At 46.4% G+C, this 26,337-nt stretch overlaps 1 protein-coding gene across 2 annotated transcripts in view; it reads right to left on the bottom strand.

The window, feature by feature from the left end:
- SLC38A3 (solute carrier family 38 member 3) overlaps positions 1–26,337 on the bottom strand; it is a 342,163-nt gene that overhangs the window by 195,082 nt on the left and 120,744 nt on the right. For both annotated transcript variants that reach the window (XM_078661256.1, XM_078661257.1), the window contains one exon: positions 14,366–14,481. In XM_078661256.1, the coding sequence (XP_078517382.1) occupies positions 14,366–14,481 (116 nt within the window). The remainder of the gene's footprint in view (positions 1–14,365; positions 14,482–26,337) is intronic.

The raw sequence follows: 26,337 nt of genomic DNA, 5'->3' as shown, positions 1-26,337 counted from the left end.
TGCGCAAACTGCATTGGCTACGAATTGAGAGCCGTATCAAATTCAAAGCCCTTTGCATGATGCACTGTATTAAAATGGATAAAGCCCTGAAATATCTATCTTCCTTGGTCCAGCAGTATGTTCCCTCCCGTACTTTAAGATCTTCTACTCAAAACAAGTTTCAAATTCCACGGGTCAAGCGAGCCAAAATGGGTGGACGCTCGTTCGCCTTACAGGCTCCTTCCTTATGGAACTCTATGCCCCAATTTTTGCGCTCGGAAGTCTGCTATATGACATTCCGTAAAGGTATCAAGACCTGGCTTTTTAACATGTAACTGCCATGCCCATGGTTTTTACACTGGCTCATCTTCCGTTTGCTCTAGCGCCGGGAAACCTCCGGGTAGCTGCGCGCTCAATAAATGTAATTATAATAATAATAATAATAATAATAATAATAATAATAGAAATGTCCCAAATAAGCAACCTGGATAAAAGGATATGTCTCACACATTCATCATGGAAACACGGAAATGTCACACATAAGCATTCTGGGTGGATGGAAATGTTTCCCATAAGCATGATGGAGACATGGAAATGTCACCTATGAGCATCCTGGAGACATGGAAATGTCATATAAGCATACTGGATACATGGCAATGTCACCCATAATCAACCTGGAGACACGGTAAAGATACACATAAACATCCTGGAAACATGGAAATGTCATATAAGCAATACTAGAGACATGGAAATGTCACCCATAAGCACCCTGGAGACACGGAAATGCCACATATAAGCATCCTGGACGCATGGGGATGTCACCGATAAGCATCCTGGAGACATGGAAATATCACACATAAGCATCCTGGATGCATGGAAATGTCATACATAAGCAAACTGAAAAACTGCCACTGGTGCTATTGAGACATTACTCACTGGATGGCCTCTTTAAGGAGAGGAGCTGATCAAAATAAAAGATTCCATGTTTCTGCTACTGAATTAAAGTTCAAGATGAAGTAAAGGTCTCACTAGCGAGTAAGAATATACTATGGGAATCATTGGTAGTGTTTAGGAAGTGCCAGGCATTTGACATTCTTCCTCTGCAAATGCACCCCTATCTTCTAGAGGCATCAGTTGGAGACTAGTTGAGAGAATGGAAGCTGTGATAGGAGTGATAAGCAGTAATAAGATGTGGTGTTATGGAGAGACAGGGTTAGTGAAGTGGAGAGAGGCAGTGAGAGGAGACAATACAGTGTTTAATGTGAGCCGGTGGTTGCTGGTGGGGGTCGCAGGCACTCATTTTTGGGGATCAACACTTATTTTTCCTCATCATATTTCGACCCAGAGCAAGAGACAGAAAAACACAAAAGGGGAAAGAACGAAGAAGAGAAACAAGAAAAAATAGTGACAAAAGAAAGCAAAGATGAAAAAGTATAGAAAGAGTCATTTGAAGAGGCAGAGAGTGTTTGAGGGTGGACGAAACGGCCATGAGGTGGGATCAAAACTATACGCCCTTGGTATTTAGGGTCGGACTGGCAGTAGTGTTTTCCCGGTGGGCTGAGGGATGGGGCCGGTTTTGGACTGGTGGGGGCCGTTTTTGTTACTAGGGCCTGCTTTTGCAGCAGTGCTGCAATATCGACCCGCTGTAATAAAAGTGTAACAGCAGTGTTTCCCACCAGCACCCCCACAAACTAACAATAGATAGGTTTGAGCAGAACCAAGCTAGGTGCCTAACTACCAAGTTTTCTAAACGCTAATAATGAAGTAGCAGATCAGATTTTAGTTTCACAGGAATACTGTTCCACCGAAGAGCTCAGCCGCGGCCGGTAGTGAAAGTACAGGCTGGGCGGTGACGTGGGGAGGGGGAGGGGCAGGGTGGGGGGTAGTAATGTATGGATTCCGGACCTTAACAGGTAAGTAAACATTTAAATAAATAAAACTAATTCCGTTGCGTGCACTGCATCGCATTTGGTGATGCAGTGCACCCAACGAAATTCGACTTGGTGTTTGGGCTCCAATAAAGAATTATTTGCACCAGTCCAGGGTTCGTCTCGTCTCTGCAGGAATGCATTTTGAAGACGTTGTATGCCTCATATATATATACATATATATTCCAACAACGTATTCCAAAAGAAAACGATAAAGGCGCTACTCCAGTCACATGTTGTTTTTAGACACAGTTAATTTATTCCTAAATCCATTATCAGCAGTTTCCACAGCAATAACCAACGCCTTTCGGTAGCTCCCCACTACCTTGATATATATATAACTCACCTTATCCAATTTCTTGATGTGGAAATTTACATTGCGGAGGGTGGGTTACATACCCGTTTGCACAGGAAAACTACAGCGGGCAATGCAATCTTGCACGCGAGTAGCTCCCATCCTAACCATCTGATTAGGAGCATTCCCTATGGGGAGTTTCTAAGGATGAGGAGGATTTGTAGTACGTCAACAGATCTTGAGCGATGTCAGAATGAGGCTTTTGAAAGATTCCGTGCTCGAGGGTATGATACTTCTATGTTGCTAAATGCAAGAGATAGAGCCAATCTATTGGACAGGGACAATTATCTCACCTCAATTAATGCAGATGTCACATCTAGCCCAGTGGATATGGAGGATGAGACAGTGAGTAAAGACATCAGTTTGATAATGACTTTTAATGAAGAACACAGGAAGGTGAGGGGGATTTTGAAAAAGCATTGACCGCTTTTGAAGACTGATATCAGTATAGCTCCACTTATATCAGATGAGCCTTCGGTGGTTTTTAGAAGAGCTCCGTCCATGAGGGACGTTTTGGTCAAATCCAGCCCTGAGGTGGTAATTAAACCTCATCGGATCTCTAATAAATGTGGCTTTTTCAAATGCATCTCTTGCAGAGCATGCAAGTTTGGCGTAAATACCAGCGAGTATTTCTCTGCTTTTGATCCTAATCATATCAAGATCAAGGAGCACTTCACCTGCCGTACAGATTTTGCGGTTTATGTGCTCCAGTGTACCTGTGGGCTCAGGTACGTTGGTAGCACTAAATTACAGGCTTTCAACCGCATTCTGCAACATCTACGAGCCGTGGTCAATTCTGATGTTAATTACCCTGTCGCTCGGCATTTTGAATTGATCCACAACAAAAATCTCAATGACTTGAGGTATTTCATTATTGATGCGGTGCCCAAGAACATCAGGGGGGGAAATAGGGAGAAAGTCTTAGAAAGCCTTAAGACAGCTTGAAAGTAAATATATTTTACTTTTAGATACCAGGATCCCTAATGGATTAAACACAGGGGAAGATCTCCATTGCTTCCTATAGTCGGGTGGATTATTAGTAATACTGGACATCTACCTGCTGCGTTACCATCTTTCAGTGACCTGATTGGGCAGAGGTAGAGTAAATTAGAACATTGCATTGTCCAAAGAGCCCGGTTAATCTGTGGGGCATATATACGTGGTTCCTAGAAAACATCACCTCCCCTGCATCATTCCTTGCTTTCTATCGGGCAAAAATAGGGTAAAGGTTTTAAATATGCCTTTATCCATGAGACTTTTTCTTGTAGCAACAAGGGCACTATGCCATAATGTACAGTTTTTGCCTTATTATGAGTTTGATCTAATCTAGTTTTCAGCCATGATATAATCATGAGTACAACTACTTCTGTATGTGGGTGGCATGTAACTCTTCATAAATAGAGGTCTCAGTGATCGTGCCATCACCATTGCACTCCCTTGTATATATGAATTTGAAATTCTTGGTTTTAAGATTCACTGAATTTGCACTTTTGCACAATCAAGCACTTTATTAAGTATAATATTTGCACTTTCCCAAAGTGTTGAAACTTTTGCAGGGTTTTGACTTGTGTATTAGTCAGAATATGAAGAGTAATAACATGCTTATCGTTTAAAAGTAGGAGAAAGGACGATGGAATGGCTGTATTATTATAATCATTGCCGTGGGGTAAACGAAATGTACGACATTTTGTAAAAGAAAATTGTAAATATATCATTTTACTGTTCCTTCTGTATATAGACCAATGGATATGTGGTTTTAAGTAATATCTCCTATAAAGTAGTATTCTCTTTATGTCTATGTATTGCTGACGTTTCTTCAATTGGGACACACATAGTATATAAATTGCACCTATTGGTTCTTATGGTCATGTGATCAAGGCTGCCGTGTCGCAGCCGAAACGCGTCATGCTGGGGACAGAAGAACAATAAACCACCTTTGAAGTAATCTAAGCGCTGTTTTGTGGTCTGTACCTACGTTTGGGGAATCGGAGTCCAGTGCCGATTAGTAGGAGTGTGGAACAGCAATATATATATATATATATATATATATATATATATATATATATATATATATATATATATATATATATATATATATATATATATATATATATATATATATATATATATATATGTTCATGTAAACTAGCCATGTTAAAACATTGTTTTGGGGCAGAAGGGAGTCAGATTTTAAAACACTTACATCCTTTACCGGAGGAGGAAGAGGATTACGAAAATGATGATTTGGAAATGACAGTGAAAAAGGTAGACATAAACTATAGAAAAGAGAAAAATCTGGTAGTGGAAAGATTTAAATTTCGTCAAAGAGCTCAATTGCCTGATGAATCTGTAGACAATTTCTTGGCAGATTTGCGTAGACTGGTATCTTCTTGTATCTATGAAAACTTTGTGGATGAGGTGCTCCGAGATCAACTGGTACAGAAGATCACAGACAAGCGAACACAAGAGAAATTATTAAACACAAAGGATCTAAGGCTGGTAAAAGCTGTAGAAATAGTTAAAAGGGCAGAGAACACAGAAGAAGACTCAAAAAATTGCATCAAATAGTACGGGAAAAATAGAAACTTCAAGCAAAACTGTCAAGTGAGCTACATAGGAAAAATAACTGCTTCTTTGCGGGTTGAATAGGAAGGATCAGAGGGGTTATTCCTGTTTGAAGTGTGGTTTCAATTAACATGTGGCTTCTGATCCTAATTGCCCAGCTGTGGGACAAGTGGGCTGGAAGTGTAAAGTCAAGGGGCATTCTCCAGAATGTGCCAGAGAAAAAGAGGTTTTCTCAAAACAGTAGTTGATGTTCGCATGGTGAGGGAGGGTAATGCAGACTTGGAGGAGGAGTTTGTTTTACAGATTAGTGAGGTGGGAGTTGCTTCTGAGTCTGTGCACCCTTATTGTACTGTCACAGTGAAAGGGGTAGAAGTACGCATCATGGCGGATTCGGGTGCATGCTATACCTTGATTGACAAAGAATATATGAAGAAATTTCCCATCACAAATTATTTGAACCAGATGTCAAACTTGTTGCTTATGGGAATAAGCCCATAGAGCTATTAGGCTACCTTGAAGGTGTGCTGGGATTTCAAGGTGTTGAGGAGCATTCCAAGGTGTACATTACTAAGGATGGGTCATGCTTATTAGGGGGGCCTAAAAAAAAAGAGATGTATTAATAAAACTGGATCCCAACCACACAGAACAAGTTATGTTATGTTATGTTATGTTACACTTTATTTGTATAGCGCACAGCGACTCAAAAAGAGTATCCTGGCGCTTTCACAGCGAGACCTACAGAAAGTAACACAACACGACAACAAAGCAGAAAGAGAATGTGATGAACAGAAAAAGAAACCTATAAAGTAAACAGCCAGGTCTTAAGACCTTTCCTGAAAGCCAGCAAGCTAGTGGCACCACGAAGTGTCAGCGGCAGAGCATTCCACAGCTGGGGGGCACGCAGACCAAAGGAGCGACCCCCAATGCGGGCTTTTTGAACGCGCGGCACAACCGCCAAAAACTGTGACTCTGATCTAAGTGCCCGAGCCGGTTGATAAAAGGACACTCTCCTTTGGAGGTACTTTGCACCTCCAGAGTGTAGGGCCTTATAGGTCAGAGTCAGCGTCTTAAAGATAATGCGCTTGCGAATAGGCAGCCAGTGCAGGGCCTGCAAGAGGCATGACGCCCTAGCTCGCCTATTAAGACCGTAAATGGCTCTCGCCGCCGCGTTTTGTGTCACCTGAAGGCGCTGTAGCAGATACTCCGGCAGGCCCAGGTATAGGACGTTGGCATAGTCCAACCTGGACCCAATCAGAGCCTGCACAGTCAGTTTCCGGTGTTCTTCCGACAACAGGGGTAGAAACTTTCTTAATACCTTCAGGAGACCGAAGCAGGTGCCCGTCACTCCCAGAATCTGGGCTCTCATTGACAGACCCTTGTCCATCTTGACACCCAGATTCTTGGCAACTGCAGATGGAACGGAAGGGGGAGACATGTCTATAGGCCACCAGTCATGCCAGTCAGGATCAGACGTACACCCAAAGAAGAGCACCTCAGATTTCTCGGGATTGCACTTGAGGCCACTCAGATTAAACCATCTGAAAACAGCCCCAAGGCAATCCCGGATGCTCTCCCCATTAAAATCTCCTCCCCTCTCACAGGAGAAGAGGAGCGGAGTGTCGTCTGCGTAGGACACGATCCGGGCCCCGCAAGACTCCGCCAGAGCCGCCAAAGGGGTCATGAAGATGTTAAAGAGGGTCGGGCTCAAAATAGAGCCCTGAGGGACCCCAACACCCAGTGGCGGCATCACAGCAGAATCCGGCGTGGTCCAGACCGTTTGTCGGCGGTCGGCTAGAAATGAAGAGAACCAGCTGAGCACCGTCCCCCTGAGGCCTATCTCGAAAAGTCTCGAGAGCAGGTGTTCATGGGGGACGGTGTCAAATGCCGCCGACAGGTCCAACATGACCAGCATGGCCCTGCCTCCGGAGTCCAAAACTCCTTTGATGTCTTCTGACACCTCCAGAAGTGCGGTCTCAGTACTGAGATTAGGGCGGAAGCCTGATTGGGAAGGATGCAAAAGCTCATGCCCTTCCAAAAAATTGGAGAGCACCATTTGAATGTGCTTCTCCAGGATTTTCATCAAGGCAGGCAAGTCGAATGTAAGCATGGTGAGTGATATAAATTGGTGTAAAACACTTCTGGACATGTTCAAAATTGAGTTTGTTTCAGAGCTTTACTCACAGGATTATATTAAAGGAAGGAGGAAGCCCAAAAGTGCATAAGGCTCACACTGTGCCTTTAGCAATGACGAATCCTTTGAAGAAGGAGTTACAAGAGTTGTGTGATTCAGGAATTATTTGAGAAAATCGAAGCAGCAGAATGGTTGGCTCTGGTGGTGTTAGCCAAGAAACTCAGTGGAGAATTGAGAATGTGTGTTGACCTGCAGGACTTGAATAAGGCCATCTGGGTGGACAGACATCTCCTACCCAATATCAGGGAAATGCTTATGACAATCAAGGGTGCAAAGGTGTTCTCCACCTTGGATATGTCATCAGTCTATCATCAGTTAGTGTTGCATCCTGATTCAAGACATCTGTTGATGTTTGTCTCGCCCGAGGGTGGTACAGTTTTAAGCTCATGCCCTTTGTTTTGGCTTCAGCCTCTGCCATTTTCCAGAGGGCAATGCACCAGTTAGTTGTTCAAGGGGCAGAACAACGTGACCTATTTTCCGGGTTTAACACACTTATTTTTGCTGAAAATGTGACCAAACATGATGAAGTATTGTCTAGGGTGTTGATCATCTTGCAACAAGTAGGTCTGACCATAAAGCTAGACAAATATAAGTTTGTGGTTAATGACGTGGAATATTTGGTTCACTGGGTGGATGAGAGGGGGTATCGCCCAAGTTGCAGCTGGTGAGAGCCACCGAAGAAGCCGCGTCGCCCTTGTATAAGGATCAATTGAGATCTTTTTTGCGATTGGCCGAATATTTCTCGCCGTTCATCCCCAAGTTTGCAGACAAGACTGTGTGTATGGTGGGGTTGATGGTGAAGAATGCAATGTTTGTTTGCTGTCCTGAATGTGAGCGGGAGTTCAAGTAGTTTAACTTGGAAATTGCATCTGCCCCTGCTCTTAAGCCCTTTGATCCCCATGACAAGAGTATAGTGATTACCAATGCCAGTGCTAAAGGGTTAGGGTCTGTACTTTTACAACAGAGGCAAAGAAGATAAGTCACTATTGCATATGCCTCTGGACCATTGAGAAAAGCGGAATGCATGTATTCTACAATTGAGAGAGAAGCAATGGTATCCTAGTGGGCATTAACTCATTTTAAGAAATTTGTGTGGGGTACAGAATTTGTTATTCATACTGATCACCGACCCTTAGTTGATGCTTTTACCAACAAGAAGGGGACCAGTTTGGCTTTGTCTGGAATTTTGTGATGGGTTTTGTGAATGTTGGAGTTCTCGTATACCATGGAATAATTGCTGGGGAGGAAAAATGTTGTGACCGACTATTTATCCGGGTTTCTGGTGGACCGTCAGAGAAATGAAGAGATGGCTGACAGTGGAGGGTTGATAGCTAATGATTTTGCTGTCATGGAGAGTTGTATTGAATATTAGGAATGGTTGCAGGTGGTAAGGGAGGATGAAATTCTGCAAGATGTGGTGAGACACATGTCAGTGGGGTGACCGGCTAAAGGGAAGGTTTCGGAGGATGTGCAGTCTTTCTGGAATGTTAGCACGGAAATTTCTATGAAGGCTGTTATTCTGTTCAGAGAAGAGTTGTCAGTAGTGCCAGGAGTTTTGAGATCACACATTTTAAGTCTGGCTCATGAAGGGCATGGGGTATGAGTGCGTCCAAGCATAGGATTAAAGCAGAATATTGGTGCCCGGGGTTGGATAAGATGTGGAAAGGATGTTTAGAGAGTGCTTATTGTGTGCATTGACTGCCAAGTCTCAGAGGACTGTGATTTATCCCCCACGTAGAGGTGGAAAAGATGGATGCTCCATGGAAACAATTAGGGTTGGAAATTTCTGGACCATACAATGTCCTGGGTCTTGTCCTATGTATGCGTTTGCCACAATCGATTATTATTCTAGGTGGCCTGAGGTAGAATTTGTGAATACAATAACAACCTGGGTGGTGGTTACATTTTTGGAAAAGCTGTGGGAGAGGGAAGGTGTTCCACAAATCATTGTAACCGGCAACGGTGTACAATTTGTATCTCATGCTATGAGATAGTTGTTGTTATTGTATGATGTAGAGCACATCAGGTCATCTGTATATTATCTCCAGAGCAATGGCCTATTGGAAAGGTGGAACAGGATGTTGAAGGAAGAAATTCAGTTGGCCGTAAGTCAGGGCGAACAGTGGAGAGTTGCTGTGTGTAAGCTGGTGTGGGCTTGTTGGACGATTCTTAACAGTATCACTGATAGTTAACCGTTACTCTATGTTGTTGAGTGATGGTAATGTGTGGAATAACAAGAAGATGGTGATGGTGCCGGATTTTTTTATGGATGGGGAGTCATCCAAAGAGAACAAGAAGGTAGTGAAGAAGCCCGATGGTTGGATGGAGGGATGGAGAGGCATCGGAGAGGACTGTGCAATGGAAGTTGAGGCAGGGTAGAATGCATTATATGCCTAAACGGTTTCAAGATTTCATCATGGGTCATTAAATGTATTTTTTTTGTATATACATATTTGATGGTGCTCGATTTGTTTGATGTAATGTCCAATATAGGTTGAAGATGTGTTACATCTGTGTTCTGATGTTGTGCTGGGCATTCTATAGAATGTGGAATGCTGGGGAGTGAGTGGAGGCAGCTGAAAGTACGGTATTAGAGCTGGCAGGGAGCTCCCTCCTGTTGATCAGGAAAAAGTAATAAAAACCACTTGAACAAACGTTGGTAGGTCTCCTTTTCAGCAGCACTGTTCTATGCCCCGGATGTTCACTTCCCACAACAATAGCTCGAAGTTCCGTATCATACTTACCGCAGTATTAACTACTTTGATTACAATATCCAGGTGCACCACTCCTCTGATGTGTATCAGCAAACCATGCATTGTGCCAAAGTTACATTTCTTTTCTTTACAATTTTCTATAACGTGAAGCAATGATAAACAAGGTGTTCTTCCCTTATGGCATAGGAGCTTAGGAGCAGTGATGTATTCCATGATAGAGTAATGTCTGGGTGGCTTAAATCAGTTCTAATCACCAAAACACTGTAAAATTGCATGGGCGGTTTGCCACGCTCCTTGTGTAGTAGCTGTGACAACACTTTAAATTTAATTAAGTTACATCTTGCTTTAAAAAAAGTGCTATGATGCGACCATAGCTGGTTGAGTCATTGAGCCTTTTTTCCTGAAGCCATGTCACGTTGTTGTGTAATGTTTAAAGAAGGGACAAGCAACGATGAGGGGTCGAGGTCTAATGAATGGGAGGCAACATTAAAGAGACAGGGGAGGGGTGGGTGTATATGCAAGCAAGTTCGGCGCAGAGGGGTGTGGGTACGGGGGAAACAAGAAACACGAACAACAAGTTAAACAAGCAATGACAAGCATGAGCAGGAACCAAAGAAAAACTAGTCCTCCAAAAACGAACACATAAATACAGAAGAGTAAAAATACCAGTAATTGGGTGGTGCTTCATGGGAGGAAACAAAGAACAAAAAAGCAGGGACAAAGAGGAAGGATTAACCACTAGCAAGAATTCGTTTTTGAACGTCAATTGCAGGAACAAATGAAAAGGCAATGGGCGGGCTCTAAGCCCACAGAGTAAATACAGCATGTTTCAAAAAGACAGCACATGCGCTGCCTAGGCCCAACCTAAAAAGCATTTCCGCAGGTTCTACAGCGTGATCAAACGTGGGAATCAGGATCACAACTAGCCACCAACTTGTACCCTCATGTAGATGTTTCCAGAACGTGATGGAAAGGGTTAAATGTCCAGTAATCAAGTTACCATCACTTTTTCACTCACAACAGCATCGTAAACATTTTCTACAATTGAGGGTGGTTTTCTGGGAACACCAAACCCCACCAATTCATTTCTAGAAGTTAAGTTTTGTGCTAACAGCAGATACAATCTAATAATTGTGGATATGACTGTCAGTGATGTTGGTGGTAATATTGGAAAACACATTTTGACAATATTTTCTAAAATGTTCATCACTGGGGCCTTAGTCACTTGACCACATTTCCTCTTGTGTAGTATTCCTGGCGTTCACATAAACCAGGAGATTTCTCAACATACATTGCCTCTGAAACAGCCTGTTTGATGTTCCCACATGTAATGTTTGTGCACTTAAATGTTATCTTACTGCCCTTATTTAACCTCTTTCTGTTAAAGTTTAACTGTTAATGACCATTCAATGGCCATGCATATGTCATCATTGTGCAGTGAGATGTCTTACTTTTAAGTGAGTAGAATTATTGGAAAGCACCAAACATGCATCTTAAAATGTGCCTCTTTTTTCTGGCCTTTTGACATGATCCCTTTCTGACTGAAAGCAATTAGAAGACTACAACCCGTGTTACTTATTTTAGTTTATGGGCTTTTGTGCATACTAAACTTATATGTAGATTATAGTTACACATAGGGACTTTCAGCCAGTGTTCTTCGTCCATTGATCTTTTTAATCTGTCATTCACATTTTCTTTCGCCACTACAGCACATAGCATGGGGTAGTAGGTGAGCCCACTTCAACCATTGGTTAACTTTACGGTAAGTGATGGTGTACACTCTTTCACACACAAAGTAATTTCCTTCAGTGCTAGGGACTACTATGGTGGTGTGTGCTTTTTGACCCAAAAATACTTTTGCTTCCCAGAAGCTTCCTCAACAATAAAGTTTTGTAAAAACCACGACAAAACAAAACAAACATCGACAAATCCAAAAGGCTGATAACGATTGACACTTATTAGCTTTGCCAATGCTTGTTCAGTGTAGTGACACTGTATGCTCCCTCTGTAACTGCATCATACTTGTGGTGCTACTTCCGGACTGGTGAGATGGTGCGGTAGTCAGTACTAGTGCCACTGGACTCCATATACCAGTCCCACATAGCAGAGGCAGTAAAACAAAAGCACCCACCAGCACCCAAAGGCGCCTAGAGATCCCTTCGAGGATGATTTGTGTGCCTAACAAGTGGAATAAATAAATAAATATAACCGAATGGTGCTGATAGAAACTACACCGTACATTGTGGATAGAAGGCTTGTTCAGGCTACTAGTTTGTCTGCTTTTCTAGCTCAGTCCAGTTGGAGTCTGCTTGCGCCGAGGTAGAGCCGAGGTAGGGGCACAGGGTAGGCCACGAGAGTAGGCCACATGCCAATGTGCAGTGCAGAATAGCCTTATATGCTCCCTTCTTGGCTAAACCATCCTTGTGGAACACCTGCTGGGTTGTGGCAATCACAGCATAGTCCCAACTGACAGAATCCCTGTTCCTTGCACTGTAGGGACGGGAGTGTTAAGCAAAAATGCACCCTCTATATGCACAGGCCCAATGTGACATCAATCCACTGCACCATATGCAACAGGCTTGTTCATGTCACTAGTCTTTCTGCTTCTCAAGTGCTGGCCAGCAAGAGATAAACTACTGGTTGCAGGGTTGTGCCCAGATGGAGGTTGTCTAAGGAAAAGGGTTCCCAGTGATCCTACCATAGTTGCAGAGGGCGTGAATGAGCAGAAAAAGTATACCAAATTGAAAGTTGTTCTAAGCACTGGCCCCAAATTTTGTTTGGCCCAGTGTCCCGAAAACCAATTAATATCCCTAGTTCATGCTTTGCTGACAAGTCATGGGATGCACCTGCATTCAAGGATTTTGTTAGTTAGTTAGTTAAGAGTTTTATAGAGCGCGTAGCTGCCCAAGGGCTTTCCAGTGCTAGGAGACTTATACAGAGCAGAAGTTAGAGAAGAATTAGTGATACTGATGGAACAGCCAGTTTTTAATCAATTTTCAGAAGGTTGCCTCTGTTTCCGGATGTCTAAATTCGCCTGGGAGAGAATTCCACAGCTTGGATACGCAAAGGATCTACCTCCCCATCTGTCTCTCCTAATTCTGGTAGTTTTTAGTAGCCGTTCAGGGCAGGATCTGAGGCTTTTGTTTGGGACATAGAGACTTATCAGGAGTGGTATTTTGCCTGAGAAAAAGGCCATATTAACGATTTTTGGATCCAAAGCAAGACACATTACAGGCCAGTGACCAGAACCACATTGAACCGCATCCCCTGCCCCATGGTGTTGGGTCCATTGAGGACAGCACAGGTTATTTAAACATAAACCTAATTTCTGATGATGTTTCCATGTGTATATTTATGTTTGCTCTGTACTTTCTGGAAGACACATTATTTTTTGGTGTGCTGGCTGCATCATGTCAAAGAGAATTTACAGTTTAGTGGGTATTGTAAGAAAGCGTTCACTACAGTGGGTTCACAAGCTGGAGGTTGAGTTTAAAACTGTACCCCGAATGAAAAAAGAGACACTACAGAGAAGATGGGAAGTAGAAGAAAGACTGAGGTAAAATGATGCCATCACCCTACTTTTATCACTCTCTATGTGTGGTGAGTGCCCCTCGATTGTATGGCGAAATATCGTCTGTCAAATATTGTGCCCTAAATATCATTTGCTAAATATCCTTCCATGGTGGGTAGATTTTGGACTATTCACCTCAAATTGGTGATAGATTTGTAAACTTATATACAGGAAGCAATGTTTAAATGAGACAATATTGTGAGTATGATATTCTGGTACCACACCAAGCACTTCGAGCTATAGGTTCTTGGTAGTGGGGTTGAAAATGTTACAGTGGAGTAGCCCTGTACACAGTGCTTAATTTGAGCCAGTGGTTTCTGCTGCTCTGCACCACCACTTAATTGGTTTCTGATGCTTGGCACCAGCTTTTAATTGTCAACACTGAACTTATGACGGTCTGCCACCTGGTGACGCTGCTCATCTAATTTAGGGATGAGCATAACAAAGGGTGTTTATGAATACAATACACATTACAATGTACTAATACCTCCTCCCCAGCCATTCCTTTAGCTTAGGAGAACTGGAGTAATCTGAACTGTCGCACTTGCAGGCGAGAGAGATGGCTAGCAAGTTAACCAGAAAACCTGTCAATCTTTTAGATGCTGAACACTAAGACATACGTGTTCTGCTAAGGGGTAGTTGTGTTTCTGACATGAACTATGGAATGGGTTCAGCTTCATTGGCATCTCTTCATACTCCGTTTACGTTTAAAACCACAAACAAACAATAATTCCAGCCGTTGTCTGTTAAACACTTTCAAACAATGCACGTATTTTTATGTGAAAAATAAAAAGGAGGCAGTATATTCTGTAGATTTTTCGCAAAAATTTTTTATCTATATCTTTTCAACAGATTAGGATTCTGTTCTTCATTCAAAATCTGTGCACATGTAGTGATGTGTGGAAACACAAGGCAAAATTAGTTTTCGAGCGCTACTAATTGCTAAATAAATGTAATTCGGTAACTAACAAATGGGTGAAGAATTCAGGTAAGTCTGAAAACAGGACTGGACAAGATGCAAGAAGGCACTAGAGTGAGGAGGTATCTTCCCGTGGTACTTACAGGAAAAGAATGATTCCAGTATTGGCCATGGCGTACGCCAATCCCAAGATGCCGCTGCCCATGATGGCGTTGCTGAGGTTGAACACGGACATTCCAAAGGAGGTCTTTCCTTCAAACTACAGAGAGGAGATGTAGCATAGTGAGTACAACACCCATGATTACAAAGTTCTATGATACAGAGACAGAGCAAACCCCCCGCCCCCAAGTAAATGTTACAGTGACATAGCAAAAAGTCAACCAGTAGGTGTATCTAACACTGCCCAACACCTTCAAAAAATTGATCACACACCATCCTCCTTCAAATGATCACTGCTGAGGTTTAGTCTCCATTTATTCCAGATGTTGATCCTATTGTAAGAGGGAACCCTATTATCCAAACTCGACAAGGTATACCGGGGCAGGATATGGTTTTAATCTTTCTGGGTCAACCCTAAGAAGTAAGGATTCAGCTATCATGCAAGTTCCTCATTATCAGCGTAACAGCAACAGTACTTGAACTGTCAAAAATTGACAATTAGATATAGAAAAGGTTCAACCTGTACACCAAGCCAGTATTTGATAAAAAGACTTATTACCATCAACAGTGCATTCAAAGCTCATACTTGACACTGAAGGGATAGATGTCCATACATCCCAAATGCAGCAGTGCTATGGGGTACACACAAGCTACATCTAACACATACAAATATTGTTTGAAGCCTAGCAATTGTCATCATCCAACAGATGTTCAATATCAATGTGGCTCTAGCACAGTGTTACTGGGCACAGAATATTCCGGGTGGAAACATGTTTAACCCAATCTAGCAAGAGTTTACCAGCCCCTATGTTTAGCAAACAATGACACATATCAGTAATGTGTCAATCAAAACCAAATTTAAATAATATTGATGCAGTATAGAACGGACACCGCCACCACTCAAACAGAACACCGTCCATTACAAAATAGTAATAATCCAGTCATCACCCTCACCAAATATTCCCATCACAGAAATTTAGGGCCAGATTTAATAAATTCTCACGCAGCGCAGTGCAACAGCTATAAATGCTGTGCTGCAGGAGAAGGAGAGAGCAGGAGAGCACCAAATGTATTGAAATATGGCACTTTCCTTCCCTTTCCCTAGTGCCAGCACCGAAATCAACTGCCGTGCGCCACAGAGACACCTTAGTGCCATGGTGCAAGGATGTCTCCGTGAGACTAGCATAGGTTTTGTACCGGAAGGGTACCCTTCCATTGCAAAATACCATGGATACCCTTGGCGCTAAGTAATACAAAACAGCGGTGTGCGCTTCATCGCGTTACTTTCATGTTATTTCCAGCACTAGAAAGTAAATTGGAAATAAAGATTTTGCGCCGATTTCGGTCACTTTTGTGATGCAAACACGTCCTAAAATCTTAGTAAATCTCCTCCTCAACGTTTTTCACTACTTAAAAATGCCTAATATGAAATCAAGAGCATCAACACCGTGCGAATAGTAAACAATGTAGCATTAAGAGTTAAAATGTAACATAGTCTAAGATGTTGGGACTTACCATCAATCATTAACAGCAGTGCTGGTTCAATGACACTTAAACTCAACATCGTAATGAAAGGGTAAAGTCACTATTGAATTCAAAAGTATTCACCAGAGTAAAATCTTAACCACCATTTCAAATAAGCATTCGTAAGTGAGAGTTCAACTTTAACACAAATCTCACGCTCACCATGCCAAATAAATAAATCGTCAACATCTACAAAATTATACCACTCATGGCAAGCTAGGTTCTCAACTACTCTAAGAACCTCATATAGTCCAACAAGGCATGTGAAGAAATCAAACATCACCATACCGCAACCTCCAATCTGGTTTCAATCATCGCACAGAAGTAAGGCAATGGGAGGCACAATGTAAATGTCCCTTTTTAGGTCTCGGTACTATCCGGTTCGTGAGAACCGGAAGTAGAGAGATCTTATGTTTCTTAGAGGGGCTCTTGATCCCGCCTCCAATTTTGTCTCTCTCTCATTGGCTGGCTTCCTAAAAGGAGGCCAGCCATTGGAGGAGAGAGCCGTCACTCCGATTTAGCCCCGTCTTTCTCGGATTTGGGGGCGTCATTTTTGCTGTTCTTTAGACAGTGACATCATCCGTCACTCAGAACAGCAAAACCACGCCCCCAATCCGAAAAAGACTGAAGCAGGCGGGCGCCATTTTATTTTTTCCTTCGATGAGCTGCAGGACTCCCTTCCTCCTCGCCTGTGCTGCCGGGCTCTATTCCGCCTTGTACCCGTGTATTTGCGGGGGCTTGGTATCTATATTGGGGGGGAATGCCGGGTTTGTGTTTTCGCTGCCGCTGCTGTACACTCCACTCGCCTAATAGATAAAAGTCACATTGCCAAAAGTGGGAATCCGATGTGAATCTTCGCTTCTCCCTACAAACATATTTTCAAGGAAGTGGCACCTCGGAGTAATCCGGGCTAGCACTGTGTCCTGTTTGGTGAAAAATCACACAAGGGGGCGACTTCGCAGGTCTCCAGCGCAGGCAGGCAGAGCGCCCCTCCCCTGCCTGCTGCCGTTGGAAGAGGCGGAGTGCGGGGCCAGTGAGTCTGGGCCGCCTGGGAGAGCGCACGCACAGCTCGGTCCTGCCGGCCGCCATTCCGCTGTCCCCGGCGACACCTGTTACTGCAGCTGCGGAGGGACGGAGGTGAGAGCCCGGGGCTCGCTGCACCTCGGAGCAGTGCGGGGAGGGGGAGTGCTGGGAGCCGAGGTGTGCGGGAGACCCATGCCCGTTTAAAGGTACAGCAGGCGAGTGGCTGAGCCCCCCTCACCCGCGCTGAAATGTTCAAATGAAGGGAGCTGCCCCGGTGGAGAGGGTGCTTGTGTACATTCGGGGGGCTGCACACTTCCGTGTTCCCGTTGCGTGTCCGAGGAGAGTCCAGTGCAGGTTGCCGTTCGCGTGTCTTGAAAGCTGTCCCTATTTTGCGCTTTTGAAACGCTCCCGCGTGCAGTTTGCTTTTGCTTCCGCGGCTGGGATGCCTCCGTGCATTCCTGCCTGCTTGGGAAGCCTCTGTGTTGTGGTCTGTGATATCCATGCGTTGCTGCTTGTTTGATGCTTTTTCTAAGCACTCCTTTTCGGGCATTCTTGCCTTACTAAATCTGCTTCCCTCAACGCGCCCTGGGATAGCAGATCACTTCTGCCATGGGCAGCAGGATTCTCCACACCCCCTCCCACCTCATATCACGCAGCCTCGGCCCGCGATGGCTGGCCGTATCTACTTCCCCTAGAAGCCCTGCCCTTTGCAAGCCACCACCCCTCCCGCCGACCTCCTTTTCGGGCATTCTTGCCTTACTAAATCTGCTTCCCTCAATGCGCCCTGGGACAGCAGATCACTGTTCTGCCTGCCTTCTGGAGAACAAGCAGGTCTACCACACATTTTCGCAATGTCGTATACAAATGAGGCTCTAGCGGTAGCTGAAAAGCTGCCACTTTCCCTGTGCCAACCCTGTGCTTCAGTCCTTTCAGCCTCCCCGGCCCCGTCGTTTAGGACAGAGCAGTTTAGGAGAGAGCGCGAGCCGCGTGGCAGAGGAGCAGCGGAAGGCAGTCACCTCCTGCCCCAGTGTGCCGAGGGGAGGAGGTTCCGTTGCCTCGTAGTACCGCGAGTATACCCTGCCCTTCCTCCTCGGTGCGCACCGACCTCCCCTGACGAAAGGAAGCCTGCGCCTTCAGTCCTTTCAGCCTCACCGGCCCCGTCGTTTAGGACAGAGCGCGAGCCGCCTCAGAGAGGAGCAGTGAAAGGCAGTCACCTCTCGTTGGCCCTGACGTTATCTACTTCTGTCCTAGCAGAGGAAGGCTGCCCCTAGCTGGCATCTGAGAGCTCGCCCACTCCGAGCATCAGAGGGTCTGCACCTGGCGGGCCCGAGAGGACCCTCCACCCCGAGCAGCTTGAGGTCAGCGACTGCCTGGATGCTTCTCCGACGCTCTGCGAGGTAAGACATGCCCCCTCACACCCCACCCCCTCGGACCACAGTTTTTTTGTGTTAATTAGGATCTTTCTAATGGCTCTATAGCGTGCAAGATTTGACATCCCTAGGGATCTTTCCATTGCTGTATGTAAATAAATCCTGGTATGTGTTCGCTGCCTAGAAAAAAGCACCCCCCCCCCCCCAGCGCCAATCCTGATCCGCTGCACCCTGCGTCTCCAGTAATGGGACTCTCCCTCAGCTCTGCCAATGCACCTCAGTCCAGGCTAATACTCCCTCTGCCTCTCCTCCCCAGCTCCAACCCTGATCCGCTGCACCCTGCACCCCCAGTAATGGTAAGACAGGATACACAAACTGAACTATGTTTAGTGCAGTAAGACAGGATACACAAACTGAACTATGTTTAGTGCAGTAAGACAGGATACACAAACTGAACTATGTGTGTCACGCTTAGAGCAGCACACATACACATAAACACTGCACTGTTTGTATTGTGTTTAGTGCAGGCACACAAATACATCTGTAAATAGCGCACTATGTGTGGGCTGTGAGAGCTGTGTGGACTGTGAGAGCTGTGTGGGCTGTGAGAGCTGTGTGGGCTGTGAGAGCTGTGTGGGCTGTGAGAGCTGTGTGGGCTGTGAGAGCTGTGTGGGCTGTGAGGGCTGTGTGGGCTGTGAGGGCTGTGTGAGCTGTGAGAGCTGTGAGAGCTGTGTGGGCTGTGAGGGCTGTGTGGGCTGTGAGAGCTGTGTGGGCTGTGGAAGCTGTGTGGGCTGTGGGAGCTGTGCACTTGTTTTTCTTGCCTTCTGCCCCCTGATTGCACTCGTTTTTCTTGCCTTCTGCCCCCTGATTGTGCCGTTTGTCGTGCCTTCTGTCCCCTGATTGTACCGTTTTTCGTGCCCCTGCCCCCTGATTGTATTATCTTTGCCAGTGTTTGTTTGCTGCTGGTATTGCCTTTGCCTGTGTTTCTTTGCTGCCGTTATTGTCTTTGCCAGTGTTTGTTTGCTACCGTTATTGTCTTTGCTGTGGGCTGTGAGAGCTGTGTGGGCAGTGAGAGCTGTGTGGGCTGTGAGAGCTGTGTGGGCTGTGAGAGCTGTGTGGGCTGTGAGAGCTGTGTGGGCTGTGAGAGCTGTGTGGGCTGTGAGAGCTGTGGGGGCTGTGAGGGCTGTGTGGGCTGTGAGGGCTGTGGGAGCTGTGAGGGCTGTGTGGGCTGTGAGGGCTGTGTGGGCTGTGAGAGCTGTGTGGGCTGTGGAAGCTGTGTGGGCTGTGGGAGCTGTGCACTTGTTTTTCTTGCCTTCTGCCCCCTGATTGCACTCGTTTTTCTTGCCTTCTGCCCCCTGATTGTGCCGTTTGTCATGCCTTCTGTCCCCTGATTGTACCCTTTTTCGTGCCCCTGCCCCCTGATTGTATTATCTTTGCCAGTGTTTGTTTGCTGCTGGTATTGCCTTTGCCTGTGTTTCTTTGCTGCCGTTATTGTCTTTGCCAGTGTTTGTTTGCTACCGTTATTGTCTTTGCTGTGGGCTGTGAGAGCTGTGTGGGCTGTGAGAGCTGTGTGGGCTGTGAGAGCTGTGTGGGCTGTGAGAGCTGTGTGGGTTGTGAGAGCTGTGTGGGCTGTGAGAGCTGTGTGGGCTGTGAGAGCTGTGTGGGCTGTGAGAGCTGTGAGGGCTGTGAGGGCTGTGAGGGCTGTGTGGGCTGTGAGGGCTGTGAGCGCTGTGTGGGCTGTGAGCGCTGTGAGGGCTGTGAGCGCTGTGTGGGCTGTGAGCGCTGTGTGGGCTGTGAGCGCTGTGTGGGCTGTGAGCGCTGTGTGGGCTGTGAGAGCTGTGTGGGCTGTGAGAGCTGTGTGGGCTATGTGGGCTGTGAGAGCTGTGTGGGCTGTGAGCGCTGTGTGGGCTGTGAGCGCTGTGTGGGCTGTGAGAGCTGTGTGGGCTGTGAGAGCTGTGTGGGCTGTGTGGGCTGTGAGAGCTGTGTGGGCTGTGAGAGCTGTGTGGGCTGTGAGAGCTGTGTGGGCTGTGAGAGCTGTGTGGGCTGTGAGAGCTGTGTGGGCCCACCGGACTTTTGTACAGATCCTGTTTCCTCTGCTCCGCAAGCCATGGTGGAGTGTGAGGGCTGTGTGGGCCCACCGGACTTTTGTCCAGATCCTGTTTCCTCTGCTCCGCAAGCCATGGTGGAGTTGGTAAACAACCTCCTGCAGCTGCAGGCCGTGGGTGCGTGGAGGGACCTGACGACCAGCGAACAGATGCGGGCCGCCACCATGCTGCTCGACACCGTGGAGGAAGGGGCCTTCGTGCTGGCGACAATAGTCCCGGAGAACACCCGACAACCTCCGTGAGTACCACTTACGTCCCCTTTTAGAGTCACACAGCACGACGGAGGGCACAAGCACACTCCTGCCTGGCAAAACTTAAACTGCACATTTACTGACGAACTAAAAAGCACCAGCTTTGTAGTTTTTGTGAAAAATCTATATTGTGTAGGTAGCAATAGCGTTTATTGGTCCCACAAATGAAGCAAAACGTTTCTTTTGGGGGGTCTAAAGAACGGTATCAAACCTCTTCCAAGTAGAATTTGTCCCTAAAGCACTACAGCTGAATGAGTTAAGTGAAACCCTCAACACATTCTTTAACTCACTTATGCAGTAATCAGCTAACACATACACACTGCATTTATGTTGTCTGTGTGTGTGAGCGTGGCTCTGTCTGTGCGTGGCTCTGTCTGTGCGTGTGGCTCTGTCTGTGCGTGTGGCTCTGTCTGTGCGCGTGGCTCTGTCTGTGCGCGTGGCTCTGTCTGTGCGCGTGGCTCTGTCTGTGCGCGTGGCTCTGTCTGTGCACGTGGCTCTGTCTGTGCGCGTGGCTCTGTCTGTGCGCGTGGCTCTGTCTGTGCGCGCGGCTCTGTCTGTGCGCGCGGCTCTGTCTGTGCGCGCGGCTCTGTCTGTGCGCGTGGCTCTGTCTGTGCGCGCGGCTCTGTCTGTGCGAGCGGCTCTGTCTGTGCGCGCGGCTCTGTCTGTGCGTGTGTGCACGTGGCTCTGTCTGTGTGTGTGTGTGTGTGTGCATGTGGCTCTGTGTGGATAGCTTTTTTGGTAGGTGGCTCTATGTGTGGGTGGCTCTGTCTGTGTGAGGGTGGCTCTGTGTGGGTGGCTCTATGTGAATGACTCTGTGGGTGGCTCTGTATGTTTTTGTGGGTGGCTTTGTGTGTGTGGCTCTGTGTGGGTGTAAATGCAATAGGTCATGCATATGCGAGCGATTAAGCTATTGGCATTGTAAATGACAATGCCATTTATTTAACAATTAAGCTATTGGCAATGTAAATGACAATACCATTTATTTATGAAAAAAAAAATCTCTGTTTATATCTCACTACCTCACAACATCCCTCTCCCTCAGTACCTCACTCTCTCTCTCTCTCTCTCAATTTCAATACCTCACTCTCTCTCTATCTCACTACCTCACTCTCTCTCTGCTAATGCAATAGGTCTCACATATGCAAACAATTCAGCTATTGCCAATAGAAATGACAATGCCATTTATTTAGGGATAAAAAAAATACAAAAATTATGAGCAATGCCAATAGCTCTACCTATAATATTGCCGAGACCATTGCATCAGCCTCTCACTGATGCACCATCCCTTCACTCTCTCCTCAGCTCCACTATACCGTCCCTTCACTGTTGCACTCTGCACCCTCCCTTCACTGCTGCACTCTCTGCTCAGCCTTTACCTGCACCGTCCATTCACTGATGCACTTTCTGCTCAGCCTCCCATTGCATCGTCCCTTCACTGCTGCACTCTCCTCAGCCTCTCCCTTCACCGTCCCTTCACTGGTGCACTCTCCTCAGTCTCTCACTGCACTATCCCTTCACTCTCTCCTCAGCTCCACTATACCGTCTCTTCACTGTTGCACTCTCCTCAGTCTCTAACTGCACCATCCTTTCACTGCTACACTCTCTCCTCAGCCTCTCCCTGCACCATCCCTTCACTGATGCACTCTCTCCTCAGCCTCTCCCTGCCCCGGCCCTTCACTGATGCACTCTCTCCTCAGCCTCTCCCTGCACCGTCCCTTTATTGCTGCACTCTCTCCTTAGCCTCTCCTTGCACCTTCCCTTTACTGCTGCACTCTCCTCAGCCTCTCCTTGCACCGTCCCTTCACTGATGCACTCTCTGCTCAGTACCACACAACTTCACTCTCTCTCTAACTCACTACTTCACTCTCTCTCTATCTCACTACCGCACTCACTCTCTCTCTCTCTCTCTCTCTCTCTCTCTCTCTCAAATACACTAACTCACTTTCACTCTCTCATACACTACCTCACTCTCTCTCTAGCTCACTACTTCACAACATCTCTCTGTTTCTATCTCAATACAGCACAACAACTCTCACCCTCACTACCTCATTCTTTCACTACCTCACTCTCTCTCACTACCTCACTCTATATCTACTTCACTCTCCCACAAAACAAAAATAACTACATCACTACTCAAATTATATCTATAACACTATCTCACTCTCTCTCTCACTAACTCTCTCCATAACATCACTCTATCTATTTCCATATCACTCTCACTACCTAACTATAACACAAGTCACTCACTCAAAAAATAACTACAACACTCTCTCGCTGACTCACTCTCTATCTCACTAGCTCACAAGTTCACTCTCTCTCTCCAACTCACTACGTCACTCTCTATCGCACTAACTCACTCTCTCTCTTTCTATCTCACTAAGTCACTTTCACTCTCTCTTACACTACCTCAGTCCTTCTCTATCTCACTATGTCACAACATCACTCATTGTTGCTATCTCACTACCACCAAAAATCACTCTCCATCACTAACTCACTCTTTCACTACCTCACTCTCTCTGTCTCACTCTATCTACCTCACTCTCTCTCTCACTACCTCACTCTCTATTTCTATCTCACTAAGTCACTTTCACTCTCTTTCACTACCTCACTCTCTGTCTCTGTTTTCGTTCAGAGGTAAGCCATTTTTTTTTGCTAATCTTATGTTTATTCTCTCTTTTCTAGGTTCAACATGGCCCGTGGCGATTCCCTTCAGCGATGTGCACCGCTGTGCACGGAGTTGTTAAGACAGGTATGTATGTTGATTTTAGTTTATGTTAGAGGTAAGGCATATTTTTATTTTTACACTGCACTGTCCTTTTACTGCTGCACTCTCTCCTCAGCCTCTCCCTGCGCCATCGCTTCACTGCTGCACTCTCTGCTCAGCTCCCCCCCATCCAGGCTGCAGCCCTCACTCCTCCACTGCACCATCACTCACTGCTGCACTCTCTCCTCAGCCTCTCACGGTACCATCGCTTCACTGATGCACTCTCCTCAGCCTCTTACTGCACCATCCCTTCACTCTCTCCTCAGCTCCACTATACCGTCTCTTCCCTGTTGCACTCTCCTCAGTCTCTCACTGCACCATCCTTTCACTGCTGCACTCTCTCCTCAGCCTCTCCCTGCACCATCCTTTCACTGATGCACTCTCTCCTCAGCCTCTCCCTGCACTGTCCCTTCACTGATGCACTCTCCTCAGCCTCTCCCTGCACCGTCCCTTCACTGATGCACTCTCTGCTCAGCTCCCCATTGCATCATCCCTTCACTGCTGCACTCTCCTCAGCCTCTCCCTGCACCGTCCCTTCACTGATGCACTCTCTGTTCAGCCCCCCATTGCATCGTCCCTTCACTGCTGCACTTTCCTCAGCCTCTCACTGCACCATCGTTTCACTGCAGCACTCTCTCCTCAGCCTCTCCCTGCGCCATCGCTTCACTCTCTGCTCAGCCCCCCATCCAGGCTGCAGTCCTCACTCCTCCACTGCACCATCACTCACTGCTGCACTCTCTCTCAGCCTCTCACGGTACTGTCCCTTCACTGCTGCACTCTCTCCTCAGCCTCTCCCTGCACCATCCCTTTACTGATGCACTCTCTCCTCAGCCTCTCCCTGCACCGCCCCTTCACTGATGCACTCTCTCCTCAGCCTTTCCCTGCACCGTCCCTTTATTGCTGCACTCTCTCCTTAGCCTCTCCTTGCACCGTCCCTTCACTGCTGCACTCTCCTCAGCCTCTCACTGCACCGTCACTTCACTGCTGCACTCACTCCTCCTCCCCACTGCACCGGCCCTTCACTGCTGCACTCTCCTCAGCCTCTCACTGCATTATCCCTTCACTACTACACTCTCTCCTCAGTCCCACTGCACCGTCCCTTCACTGCTGCACTCTATGCTCAGCCCCCCACTGCACCGTCCTTTTACTGCTGCACTCTCTGCTCAGCCCCCCACTGCACCGTCCTTTTACTGCTGCACTCTCTGCTCAGCCCCCCACTGCACCATCCTTTTACTGCTGCACTCTCCTCAGCTTCTCCCTGCACCGTCCCTTCACTGCTGCACTCTCTGCTCAGCCTCTCCCTGCACTGTCCCTTCACTGATGCACTCTCTCCTCAGCCTCTCCCTGCACTGTCCCTGCCCTGTCCCTTCACTGCTGCACTCTCCTCAGCCTCTCCTTGCACCGTCCCTTCACTGCTGCACTCTCTGCTCAGCCCCCCATTGCATCGTCCCTTCACTGCTGCACTCTCCTCAGCCTATCCCTGTACCATCCATTCACTGACGCACTCTCTGCTCAGCCCCCCATTGCATCGTCCCTTCATTGCTGCACTCTCTGCTCAGCCCCGCCCCCATCCAGGCTGAAGCCCTCACTCCTCCACTGCACCATCACTCACTGCTGCACTTTCTCCTCAGCCTCTTATGGTACCGTCCCTTCACTGATGCACTCTCCTCAGCCTCTCACTGCACCATCCCTTCACTCTCTCCTCAGCTCCACTATACCGTACCTTCGAACTCTCTCTCTCACTACCTCACTCTCTCTATCACTACCTCACTCTCTCTTTCACTAACTCACTATCTCTCTCACTACCTCACTATCTCTCACACTACTACACTATCTCTCATTCACTCTCTCTCTACCTCAATCTCTACCTCACTACTCAACTCTCTCTTTCTCACAGCATCACAATATCACTACCACAGGAACTATCTCTCTAACACACTACTTCACAACTTAACTCTCTCTATCTCACTACCTCACTCTCTCTACATCACTACCTAACTCTATCTATTACTATCTCACTATCTCATTCTCACTGCCTCACTATATCACGACACACTCTCTCAAATTCACAACACTCTCTCACTACCTCACAACTTCACTCTCTCTCTCTAACTCACTGCTTCACTCTCTCTATCTCACTACATCACACTCTCTCTATATACTACCTCACTCTATTTCTATCTCACTATCTCTCACTATATCACGACACACTCTCTCTAAAGTTCACTACATCACTCTCTCACTACCCCACAACTTCACTCTCTCTCTATCTCACTACCGCACTCTCTCTCTCATACACTACCTCACTCTAGCTCACTACTTCACAACATCACTCTGTTTCTATCTCAATACAGCACAACAACTCTCACCCTCACTACCTCATTCTTTCACTACCTCACTCTATATCTACTTCACTCTCCCACAAAACAAAAATAACTACATCACTACTCAAGTTAAATCTATAACACTATTTCACTAACTCTCTCCATAACATTACTCTATTTCGATATCACTCTCACTACCTAACTATAACACAAGTCACTCACTCAAAAAATAACTACAACACTCTCTCGCTGACTCACTCTCTATCTCACTAGCTCACAAGTTCACTCTCTCTCTCCAACTCACTACGTCACTCTGTATCTCACTAACTCACTCTCTCTCTTTCTATCTCACTAAGTCACTTTCACTCAGTCTTAAACTACCTCAATCCTTCTCTATCTCACTACGTCACAACATCACTCATTGTTTCTATCTCACTACCACCAAAAATCACTCTCCATCACTACCTCACTCTCTCTCACTACCTCACTCTCTCTATCTCACTAAGTCACTTTCACTCTCTTTCACTACCTCACTCTCTCTCTATCTCACTACCTCACTCACTCACTGTTTCTATCTCACTACCTCAGAACATCC

Source organism: Lissotriton helveticus, chromosome 9 (genome assembly GCF_964261635.1).
Source record: "Lissotriton helveticus chromosome 9, aLisHel1.1, whole genome shotgun sequence".
Lineage (NCBI taxonomy): Eukaryota > Metazoa > Chordata > Amphibia > Caudata > Salamandridae > Lissotriton > Lissotriton helveticus.
Note: the sequence above shows the minus strand (reverse complement) of the source record. Positions and strands in the feature narration are given on the sequence as shown.